The sequence below is a fragment of the Dermacentor silvarum genome, chromosome 8, assembly GCF_013339745.2.
Source record: "Dermacentor silvarum isolate Dsil-2018 chromosome 8, BIME_Dsil_1.4, whole genome shotgun sequence".
Taxonomy (NCBI): domain Eukaryota; kingdom Metazoa; phylum Arthropoda; class Arachnida; order Ixodida; family Ixodidae; genus Dermacentor; species Dermacentor silvarum.
The window spans coordinates 120,336,382-120,348,467 of NC_051161.1; the positions used below are offsets into that span (position 1 = coordinate 120,336,382).

At 44.2% G+C, this 12,086-nt stretch overlaps 1 protein-coding gene across 1 annotated transcript in view; it reads right to left on the bottom strand.

The window, feature by feature from the left end:
* Positions 1–11,835, bottom strand: part of LOC119462375 (nucleosome-remodeling factor subunit BPTF-like) — a 64,578-nt gene extending 52,743 nt beyond the window's left edge. Inside the window, 1 exon segment of the mRNA XM_049672957.1 lies at positions 11,665–11,835. Coding sequence (XP_049528914.1) covers positions 11,665–11,835 — 171 coding nt within the window.
* Positions 11,836–12,086: the final 251 nt, after the last annotated feature.

Below are 12,086 nucleotides of genomic sequence, written 5' to 3' on the forward strand. Positions count from 1 at the left end.
CTTCCTAACTTCGTCACCCCATCTGGTTTTCTGCCGACCTCGACTGCGCTTCCCTTCTCTTGGTATCCACTCTGTAACCCTAATGGTCCACCGGTTATCAATCCTACGCATTACATGGCCTGCCCAGCTTCCATTTCTTCCGCTTAATGTCAACTAGAATATCGGCTATCCCCGTTTGTCCTCTGATCCACACCGCTCTCTTCCTGTTTCTTAACGTTAGTCCTAAGATTTTTCGTTCCATCGCTCTTTGTGCAGTCCTTAACTTGTTCTCGAGCTTCTTTGTTAACCTCCAAGTTTCTGCCCCATATGTTACCACCGGTAGAATGTAATGATTGTACACTTTTCTTTTCAACGACAGTGGTAAGCTCCCACTCAGGATTTGGCAATGCCTGCCGTATGCACTCCAACCCAATTTTATTCTTCTGTAAATTTCTTTATCATGGTCAAGGCCCCGTGTGAGTAATTGACCTAGATAAACGTACTCCTCTACAGACTCTAGAAGTTGATAGACGATCCTGAATTCTTGTTCCCTTGCCAGGCTATTGAACATTTTCTTTGTCTTCTGCATATTCATCTTCAACCAAATTCTTACACTTTCTCGATTAAGATCCTCAATCATTTGCTGAATTCATCTCCATTGTTGCTGAATAGGACAATGTCATCTGCAAACCGAAGGTTGCTGAGATATTCGCCGTTGATCCTCACTCCTAAGCCTTCCCAGTTTAAGAGCTTGAATACTTCTTCTAAGCATGCAGTGAATAGCAATGGAGAGATTGCGTCTACTTGCCTGACCCCTTTCTTGATAGGCAACTTTCTACTTTTCTTGTGGAGAACCAAGGTAGCTGTGGAATCCTTGTAGATATTTGTTAAGATATTCACGTATGCCTCCTGTACTTCTCGATTACGCAATGCCTCTATGACTGCTGGTATCTCTACTGAATCAAATGCCTTTTCATAATCTATGAAAGCCATATAGAGAGGTTGATTGTACTCCGCAGATTTCTCGATTAACTGATTGATGACATGGATATGATCCATCGTAGAATATCCCTTCCTGAAGCCAGCCTGTTCTCTTGGTTGGCTGAAGTCAAGTGTCGCCCTAAGTCTACTGGAAATTATCTTGGTGAATATTTTATACAATACTGAAAGCAAGCTAATGGGTCTATAATTCTTCAATTCTTTAACGTCTCCCTTCAATTCCTTAACGTTCTCTACATAAGGAGCGCTTAAGTTGAGGGCCCACTTTGTAATTGATTGACTGCGTTCTAGATTTTGCGAACCCGGTTGATAAACAAAATTTATTTTCAGGACTCCTAAGGTGCATCACGTATCTATCGTTGCCGCTGAAAGAAAACAAAATTGTCGATTCCACTAAACTACAAGAAGACCTTAAAGGGACACTAAAGAGAAACGGAAAGTTCAGCTGGAATATAAGAGGGACCTTCAGGAATGCATGCAGTTTTAGTTGGGTGCAAAAACATGAGTTATTAGCGGAGAAATTCGTAAAGAAAGACCAAATATCTCTTCCTCAATTTCTCTCACCCCAGATTTGGCGCTGAAGCAGTGTCGTCACAGATTTCATTGCTCTCAGCGAATCATAATGTGTCATGATACGTCACCGCTTGCGTAAACGGCCGAGGCGCTGGCTGCATCATGGCTGCATGGCCTGCTGCGTTTGCGTTCGCCGCGATGGATACCGTTGCAGCTGCCGCTGAACCTTGAAACGAAGAGCTCGCCAGGGACGCAGGACTGTATTTCAGCGATATTCAGTGAAACGGAGCGCGAAATGATCCTCCGTGCTCGAGCGGTAGATGTTTCCGCGTGCGATGGCGGTGAGCCGCCGGCCGCGCCGGCGGAAAGCAGAGCTTCGTTTTCGTCGACGGAAGGCGTGTGTCCGGTCCGCCAGGCGACGATGTTCGCGCAGAACAAGCGTAGAAAGTTGCGCACGTACTTTTTTTGGTTATTTTGTGGCTTTATTTAATGACATTCAGCACTCACCGAGCCGCCAGTTTGCTGCTGCAGGGGCTCCGGTAGGGGGTTTAATGAAGGCCGCATTGAGGGCACAGCTGCTCGAGAAAGGACTGGCTTCTTGGTCACGCCAAGATACTTTTTTGTAGGATTATACACATAATCTGAGGGCGAGAAATGCAGAGAGCACACCATGGGTTTCTGTGGCTCTTTTGCCGTTTTATCATCGGCAGAGCACTGAGCCATTGCGAACGCCGGGGAGCCGGGGGCTCACCGCGCGGCACCACATGAAAGACACAATCGAGTCAACACTGCCGCTGCCCCTGAGCAAGCGCCTTGGGGCCGTTTATACAGCCCTCAACACTACACACACGAGGCATTTTCTGGCTGTTTTCCGCGAAGTCAACGTTTTTCGAGCCACGCAACACGCAACCAAACACTGCAACACTGTAAAGCGGAACAGGCGGGCGCGATGATGCATGGACCAAAAACGAAACTACGAAACTATCACGACCGGACGTATCGCCGTGCCATTTTTTCTTATTTAATTTTGCGATAAACTTGTACTTCCTCGCTTGTAACGGTTTAAAAATTTGGCAAATTCTGTTTATGTACGTTTAAGGTGTATTTCATTTTGCGTTTTATTAACAGCGATAAATCGCTCTCGACCAATCGCGACCGGCCTGCTTTTGTAATCTCCGACGTCACGAACGTGTAGTGCGGGAAATTCTAAGGGGCTTCAGCACCTATCCTTCAGTTTTTTGCTATTTTCTCGCTTATTAAACATCTGTTCGCCGTAAGAATGGTATGACTGTGATTGTGATAGGATAACCTACCATTAAAGCTCAACTTCCGGTTTTTCGTTAGTGTCCCTTTAACAATTTATCCATAGGGTGCAATGCATGGAACATGAAACTAAACGTGAATAAATGTAAATATATGCGCATATCACGCCGCACTAACAATAGTGGCACACGCATGTATTTTCTGAATAGCGCACCTCTCTGTCAAGTTAATTTTTACAAGTATCTCGGCCTTTACATCACTCACGATCTATCATGGCAGAAGCATGTTGAATATTTAACTTCTAACCCTAATCGCACGCTAGGCTATCTGCGCAGAAACTTCTACGCCGTTCCTGCATCATTAAAACTGACGCCCTACAAAAACACTTCTTCGATCAAAATTAGAATATGCCTCGGCCATCTGGGATCCCCCTCAAGCATCACTAACCCTCTCCCTCAAAGCCATTCAGAACCGCCCCTCCCGCTTCATTCTATGTGATCACTCTCGTCATGCTAGCGTTACACTCATTTAGCAAACTCTTAACTTACCGGAGCTTTCAGTACGTCGTGCATACAGTCGTCTCTGCCTTGTCCACAAGATTTACCACAACCTTGTATTATAAGAGAAACTTTTAACTCCTCCTTCTTACGTTTCATCCCGCAGCGATCTCCTTCATGTATGCGTTTTCGTGCCATCTTATCGTACGAATGCGTACTAGTACTCTTTTTTACCTCGCACCTGTAATGAGTGGAACCACCTTCCCGCGTCGGTCGCCACTAATACTCAAATTTAAAACAGCGCCAAAAAACAAGGACAAGAGAGAACACAGGACGAATATGCTATCAACGGCGCATGCGCGCCTTCGCGTAGCAGGCTCGAAGGTCTCCATTGAGGCGCAATGTGTTTGGATTCAGTAGCTCTGAAACCAAGTGGATGCACCGTTATGGTGCTCTATGGTCGACACGCATGGTGGCTGCACGGCCGCCATTATCCGCTGCGTTGACTCACTCATTGGCTGTCGAGAGGTCAAATGTTTTGAAATTTGTGCAGGGAAGGGGAAGTTTCGCAAAATGCGATATTGCGTTTTCTCCAAGACGAAAAATGACGTGTAGCTGCACATTTTATCCACTAATACTTTTTTCTGGTCCTTGTCAATTACATTGCGACCGACGTTAGCGCTTCAAATAGAAAGTGAGCGGGAGTGTCGAGTTTGCGGGAGCCCGTGCAATGCATCTGCAACTTCTCGAATATGTATGTGGCGGCGGTGAAGATAGCCGCCGTGTCAGTTTGTTGATTGGCTTAAGGAATATGTCGTGAGGAGTGTCACAGGAAGGGCTGTTTCAAACGTCTATTTGGCGTTGCATGACGTTGCGCTGGGGCGCCATTGCAGAGATTTTCCGCCATAATTTGTGGTGCGGCGACCCGCGCAAATTATCCTAATGATAGGCCATATGCAATGTCGGTACGTGTATCGCGCCTTTTCTCCGTCGTTTGGAGTCATGAAAGCCTTTTGTTCATCTTCTTCTTTCTGGGGTTTTACGTGCCAAAACCAGTTCTGATTATGAGGCACGCCGTAGTGGAGGGCTCCGGGTTAATTTTGACCACCTGGGGTTATTTAACGTGCACTACAACGCAAGCACACGGGCTTTTTTTTGCATTTCGCCGCCATCTAAATGCGGCAGCCGCGGTCGGGATTCGATCCCGCGACTTCATGCTCAGCAGCGCAACGCCTTAGCTAACTGAGCCACCGTGACGGGTAAACCTTTTGTTCAAAACGCGTGCTCGTAGCATTTGCATCGGTCTTGGGTGGTGTTGTCATTTGTGTTCTGGGCCATAATTTTTTCAAGAAATCCGTTTATTTAAAATAATATTGGATGAACATTGTAGACTTTCTATGATGCTTTGCATCTTTCACTGCTGCGTTTGTATTGTAATCAAGATTAATGACTTTTCGCATCATCAGAGGTTATGACAACAGCGAATTTTTAATTTATCAAAAGAAATGGGCGCGAGCCGGCGCATTCAAGTTTCCTCACGCGGTGCGAGTAAGCAGCCAAGTGAACAAGAAATGACAGCGCCGCTTCTTGCGTCGCGCAAGCGGACACTTGTAGCGCGCGCAACGCAATCGGTGATATTCCGCCGCTTCTCGGCCAGACAAGTCGGGCTGAGTCACTTGCGTTTCACGACATACCACTAACGTGGCATACAGTGCAAAATAATACACTGTAAACGCAGTAAACTTAAACCTGAAAAAGGGTGTGAATGTGTCTATAACTCACACCCGACCACCCAAAAAGGGTGTTACCCAGCGCACTCCAGCGAAGGTGTTGCAAAACCACCACTACAACTGTTGAGGTGGATATGCAATGCTTTATTGATGGTTCGGATCCTTGTTTTGAGCTTGTTCTTTCATTGAAATTTATGCTGTTCTGTGTGTTGTATGGGTGATTTTAATCACTTTGCTGAGCGCTTGCAGCATCAGCCTTAAGGGGGTATGAGCCATTGCATGTTTCACTTGCTCACGGGGGTATGAGTGATTGCTTACCGTGGTACGAGCCAGTGTATTCGTCTTACGTGACGGACGGACAGGTTTCTCGTTGGGTAGGCATAGAAATGCTTACGCATTTAAAAACATGTCAAATGGCACGTCATCATCATGGTTAGTTAAGATGACTGCATTGCAACTTAGTCAATGCTTTGTCCAGCCTAGCAGTTTCATGCCAATATTCTTGAACGTCCATCTTTGTAGGGATTTATGTATGAAGCATATTTCATTGTGCACTACCTTCAAATTTGATTTCCTACTGAATATAATCTCTACGTGGTATCGATTAGGCCACAGTTGCACGTATACTTCAATCGATACAGCTGCACGTATACTTCACGTATACTTCAAAGAGATAGTTGGCGCCAACGCCAACTATCTCTTTTAGATGAACGCCACGTGCAGATAATGACGATAAATTCCATTCTGTGGAACACACCCACAATGGTGGAGTGACCATGCATATTCTAAAATTTATAAGAAGCAATGAAGAACACAAAGCAAATTGCGAAGTGCAGGTCCAGAAGCCTGAACCTCTAATCATTAGGACGAAATCGCACGTGTACATTTATCGTACCAACGTCAAAGACGCAGGAATAAAGTACGCAAATTTATTGCATTTCACTAGCAGCTTCGCGAAAGCTTCGCTTCACTTAAATTTGAAGATGGCCGTTGGTCTTTATACTATACCTCTATATTAGTACGTTTCAAAGGAAATTCGGAGCTTTCATGCCGGCTGCGTTGCTGACTTTTCTTTAATTGACATTCGATACCGGGCACGCCGCCGCTCACCGTGGAATTTTTCCGCGATCGCATGAAAAGGGTCATGGAAGTCCCCTTATATGCTTGGCTGTGATATGGCCAACTTAATCTTGCTGAAAGCGCCGATGGTATTCCCTCCGTCTTATCTGATCCATTGAACTGCAATGCCGGCAACGCCTCTAAAGTAATGTGCTTTCTTTATGCTTGTACGCAAGATTAACCGCGAGCTACTAAAGAAATTATTTTGAGCGGGTTCACGGGCCAGCGTATGCGCGGGCTTGCGGGGACGGCAGCGGAGCGCCGCAGGAAAGCAATAGTTTTAGCTCGGCGAACCCTCGTACGGTCGAGCGGAGTAGAGTCACTGGAATTTTTTTTTATCCAGTGACTCTCTGAGTAGAGTTCTGGGTAAAGACTGTAATCAGCGGGTGCACCTCAGACACACAATCTGGGCTTGCCCCAACATTGTGGGGGGCCAAACAACACATATACGAACACGGAGCAGTGGGAGTCCACGCTGCTCAGTTCAGACAGCGAGGACCAACAACAAGTCATCAGGCAAGCCGAAGTTGCCGCTATGACCCGAGTGCTCCTGGCCGCCATCTAAGGGAGGGGAGGTAAACTCCTCTGACACTTGCCGTTTTCAATAAAAGTTGTTTCTCTCGCTCTCCCTCTCTAGTGACTCTAGAGCCGAGCGCTTTTGTTGCGCCACCTGTCGAACAAGGTCGAAGATACTGCCGGTCGAGGAATCGCTTTGCTTCGCCAACTTTAGAACAGGTTAAACTTACTGTAAAAAGACTATAAGCCAAGCCTGCTTTTATTAGTCTACAAGTATTCAATAAAAATGCATCTTCGTCTTGAATATATGACTTGATATTACCAGCACCGCGTTTGGAGACGACGCCGACGACATGCCACTGCTGCTCGTGCTAGCTTGGTCGCCATGTTTGTTTCGCAAAAACGCTGGTCCGCTGCGCGCGCTTCGCTGGGGACAGGAGACAAGCGAGCGAGCGGCCCGCTCCGTAACACTAGACGGTCATTTCAGGAATCGCCCGACGTTTGTGAGCAAGAGCGAGTGAAAGCGCGTGCGAGAGACCGAGTCTAGGCGCTTTTGCTCCTTGAATATCTGACTTTGCCTCGGTACTGCGGGGGCGAAGTTTGTTTGCTCATGTTTTATGCATTTGTCCCTAGGCGTGCCAGCATCTATCTATCTATCTATCTATCTATCTATCTATCTATCTATCTATCTATCTATCTATCTATCTATCTATCTATCTATCTATCTATCTATCTATCTATCTATCTATCTATCTATCTATCTATCTATCTATCTATCTATCTATCTATCTATCTATCTATCTATCCTCTTACGCTAACACATGGGCCGAAGTTGTTATTCTATATTCAGAGATTGCCTCCCATTGCCCGAAGGCGCTACAGCAGAGGGGTTACAGCATTGAAATAAACAAATCTTCATTTTTACGGCACACTTGCACTTGAGAAAACTTGTTCCACTCTTTAATGGTTCTAACAAAAAAAAAAAAAGATTTTGCGAGTAGGTCGGTCCTGGCACGCAATTCTCTTATTTTGAAAACATGGTCAGTTCTATATATGCACGATAATGAGGCTCTTTAAAGTGTATTTTTTGGGGTAATTCCTGTTTTATCATTAAATATCTGAAAAAATAATTTCAACCGAAGTTTTTGTCGGTGCGAGGAAAGCAGTTCCCACTCAAGCTCATTTTTCATTTAAGTGAAGCACTCTCCCCTCTTATTTATTTATTTATTTATTTATTTATTTATTTATTTATTTATTTATTTATTTATTTATTTAACATACTCTCAATGCCTGATGGCGTTGCAGAGAGGAGTGGTGAATCATTATACAATGTTAGATACAGCAGTCTGAAAGGATGAATGAACCGGATTGCTGGCGACCGAGGCGGGGAGGTGGTTCCATTCGGATGCTGTCTTGGGCCGGAATCAATTGAAGAAAAATGTTTGTGCGGCAAGTTGGTACTTGTACCTGGACGTTGTGGTCGATTCACGATGAAATACAAGGGGGTGATATAAAAAGGTAATTTTTTATTTCTGGGTTAGTATAGTACATTTTATGAAAGAGTGATAACCGGGCGAGTTTCCTTCTTGATGGTAGGTCTGGCAGATGAAGGCTAGTTTTGATGGCAGATACACTGGCACTGCGCGAATAATTGCATACAATGAAACGTGCAGAGCGACTCTGAATGGCTTCAAGTAAATATGCTAGCTGTGCTGTAGAGGAATCGCAAATTGATGAAGCCTACTCTAGTTTAGATCTTACTAGCGTTTTATATAATGTAAGTTTGAGGGAACAGTGCACGCGAGAAAAATTGCGACGTAAAAAACGTAGTGTTCGATTGGCGGAGTTTGTCACGTATGCAATGTGAGTTTGCCACGACAGGTTGTTAGTAATGTGAACACCTAAATATTTATAGGAAGTGACAGAGGACAAAATAGTGTTGTTAATTTTGTATAAGGATGTAGAAACAGCACTACCACGAGAAAATTTCACCATTTTACATTTTTTGACGTTTAATTTCATTAACCACCGGTTACACCACGAAGAAATGGTGTTAAGGTCAGATTGAAGTAAAAATGAATCATCTGGGTTAGTTATTTCACGATAAATAACACAGTCATCAGCATAAAGATGAATGTTAGAGGTCAATTTCTCCGGCAGATCGTTAATGTAAATAAGAAATAACAGAGGCCCAAGGACTGAGCCTTGGGGCACACCAGAAGTTACAAAACAGGTTGGTGAAACGGAATTGTTAGCAGATACGAATGGCGTTCATTTGTCGAGAAAGCATTCAATCCACTTAAGTAAATAGTGGTCAATGTTAAGTCTGCTAATTTCAGAAGAAGGAGACGATGGCATACTGTGTCAAAGGCTTTTTCAAAGTCTAAAAAGATGCAATCAATGAAAAAACCTCGGTCTAGAGATGAGAACAGGTCATTAGTAAACATAAATAGTTGTGTCCCAGATGAAAACGTTTTTCGAAAACCATGCTATTTACTAAAAAAGTTGTTGGATTCAAGGAATAGCAAGAGATTAGAGAAAATGATGTGTTCCAGAAGCTTCCCGAGAATGCTGGTTAACGAAATGGGTCTGTAGTTGATAGCGCATGAAGGGTTACCTTTGTTTTGGAATAGGCACCACCTTCTCCGCCTTCCAGTCGTTTGGCAGCACACCGCATTCTAAGGACTGCTTGAAACGTTTAGATAAAATGATAGATGAGTAGGTCACAGTGCATTTAAAAAACTGAGCAGTTATTTCATCAGGGCCGGGTGCAGATACCTTCAGATTCTCTATGAGTTGTTATTCCAACCCAGTCAATGATTATGGGATCCATCGTGGGAAACAAGAGGTTATTAAATACGGGTGATGAAAAAGACTGATCATCAGAAAACGAACATTTATATACACTATGCAGAGCAACACAGCACATATCAGATGGTATGACATTCCCCGTCTTATCAAATAGTTGGATATCTTGTTTCGGTTTACCGCTAACCACTTCCCAAAATTTACGCGGTTTATTTCGAAGCAGCGAAGGAAAAGTGCTTGAAAATAAATTGTGCTTGGCCGCTTCAAGTTCACGCTTGTAATCAGAGACGCAGTTTTGATAAGCTGCCCAGCGGTCAGCTTTATCACTTGATGCTGCTTTTCTGTAAATTCTTTTTTTCTTGTTTTGTAGACGGCTGAGCAGCGGAGTGAACCAAGGAGGCACTTATCACTCGATAAGCGAAAACATTTTTGTTTTATAAATTGCCCAGTTCTCTTCTACACTATTATACGCGTAGAAGCGCTGGAACGATTCGCAAAAAGATTGCATTTCGACGTCAATAGCGGCGCTATTTGCTCTAGCATAATCACTTATGATTTTGCTGTGCTGTGGTGCTCGCTCGAAAGGAAAGTTGCAAAGAAAGTGAAGGATACAATGGTCGCTTAGCCCAGGCAAATATGTAAATGCTTAAAACACATCTGGGATTGAAGTAAGGACTAAATCTAGCACGTTTGATGAGTTAGCAGTAACTCGCGTAGGTTTTTTTACTAATTGGGTTAAATTGAAATCGTGACAGAGATTAACAAAATTAGAACTTTCATTAGTATGCGTACAAATTAAGCCATGGTTGCTATCCCACAAAATATCCGGGAAAGTAAAATCACCTAAAACTAGAAGGGGAGAGTTTGGGTATCGTACTAGAATGTTATTTAAAAAGTCATGTAAAGAATCACAGAACGTGGAACAAGACTGAGGTGGGCGGTAACAGGCACAAATAATTACTTCGTGATGTCCCAAACGAACGCATGCGGACACAATTTCTAGTGGAGATATGACTAGTATAACTTGACAGAAATGACGCGTTGATACTGCAATAGGCATACCACCGCCTGTTCTTCCACTTCGATCAGATCTAAAGAATTTATAGTCATTGTGGCAGTGTAAAATTTCATTATCAGCGATTTTACTTGAAAGCGAAGTTTCTGTCAGTACAACCACATCTGCAGCACAATCATCAACGATAGAAGACCAATCATCTCGTTTGTGAATGACACTTCTAATGTTTGTAAACAAAAAAGATATGTTGCCTACGGTAGACACGCCCCTCTTAGAAGACTTGTGCTATCTCTTTGGTGGATTATTCTGCCGTGACGTAGAAGCAATTGACGAAAGCGGAGAACGATCTGCAATCAGGGGAATTTCGTACACATTATCGGTTTGCGAGGAGTACATGAAGCATTGTTTGTTTATGAACATCCTATTGTGTCGCAACAAAAACGGCTGTCCGCCTGCCTTGCCACACTCGGTAAGTTTCTTTCGGCAATTAGGAGCTGCCTTGCAAAAGTCTGCAGAAATGCTTACACCTGAGCCTTTAAGTTTGCCCTTATTTGAAAACATAGCATCTTTTGTTTTAAAGCTCGTAAATTTTACAATTATTGGTCGACATTTAGCATCTACGAATGCTCCCAATCTATGGGCTCTAGATATACTGTGAGGTGATAACTGCATACCTAGGCTACTGCATACAAGAGCTTTAACTTTTTCTTCCGATTGAGCCCAGGATTCACTTGACGAGTCAGCAAGACCGTAAAAAATTAGGTTCTCCCTACGTGCGCGGTCTGCAAAATCGTCTAGCCTGCTCTAAAGCTCGGCACTTTCTTCGCGAACTGTGTCCGCATACTTGTTGCAGGCCATTAGTTTGGCACTCATCTAAATTATTTACGTGGTCCTCTACAATGGCAAGTCTAGTGTTAATGTCAGACACAGTTTGTTCTAGGGCGGTCTGACTTTCTTACTTTTTTTTGACGTCGTCAAGCATTATCCTTAGTTCATCATGACGCGAGTCAACAGGTGCAACAATAGTTTTAACAACAACTGCTAACTCCGGTGGTAAATTCAGGTCATCGGGTCCAGGGTTGTCTTCAATGTCCCCACACAATATTAGCAGTTTGATAACATTGAAACAATCAGAAGTAATGGTGTAAAGAACACTGGGGCATGGTAGGAGCATCAGAAATGCATTATTCGATTTTTTACCATAATAAGAAGGAGCTTCACCAACCTGCACCAAGAAATGGAACGGGTTGATGGCCGGCTGCATCCCCGCTGCTCCAACATGCCCACTGGAAGGTTCAGCAAGCCTCTGGCGTTTTAAAGAGTCGGGTAGGGGTGATGGCACTGACGATAGTGAAGCATCGATATGAGGAGGCAGAACTCGTGCGTAGATGAACATTTCCGGTATCGCGCATCGAGCATTAGACGACAAAGCAGGACATTGGGTATCTGACAATGCATCAGATATGGATGACGCCCTTCCAGCTGCGTGAAGTTCGTCCGGCGACGCAGTTGCGCAGTGCGGAGCCGAAAGCGCCATAGCGAGTCGGCTGGTCTGCGTCGCGCATTTGTCCGGGCAGCTGGTCCTTCCTGACGCAGATGCAGCGAACTGCATTAAGAAAAGGAACGGGTTTATGGCCGGCAGCATCC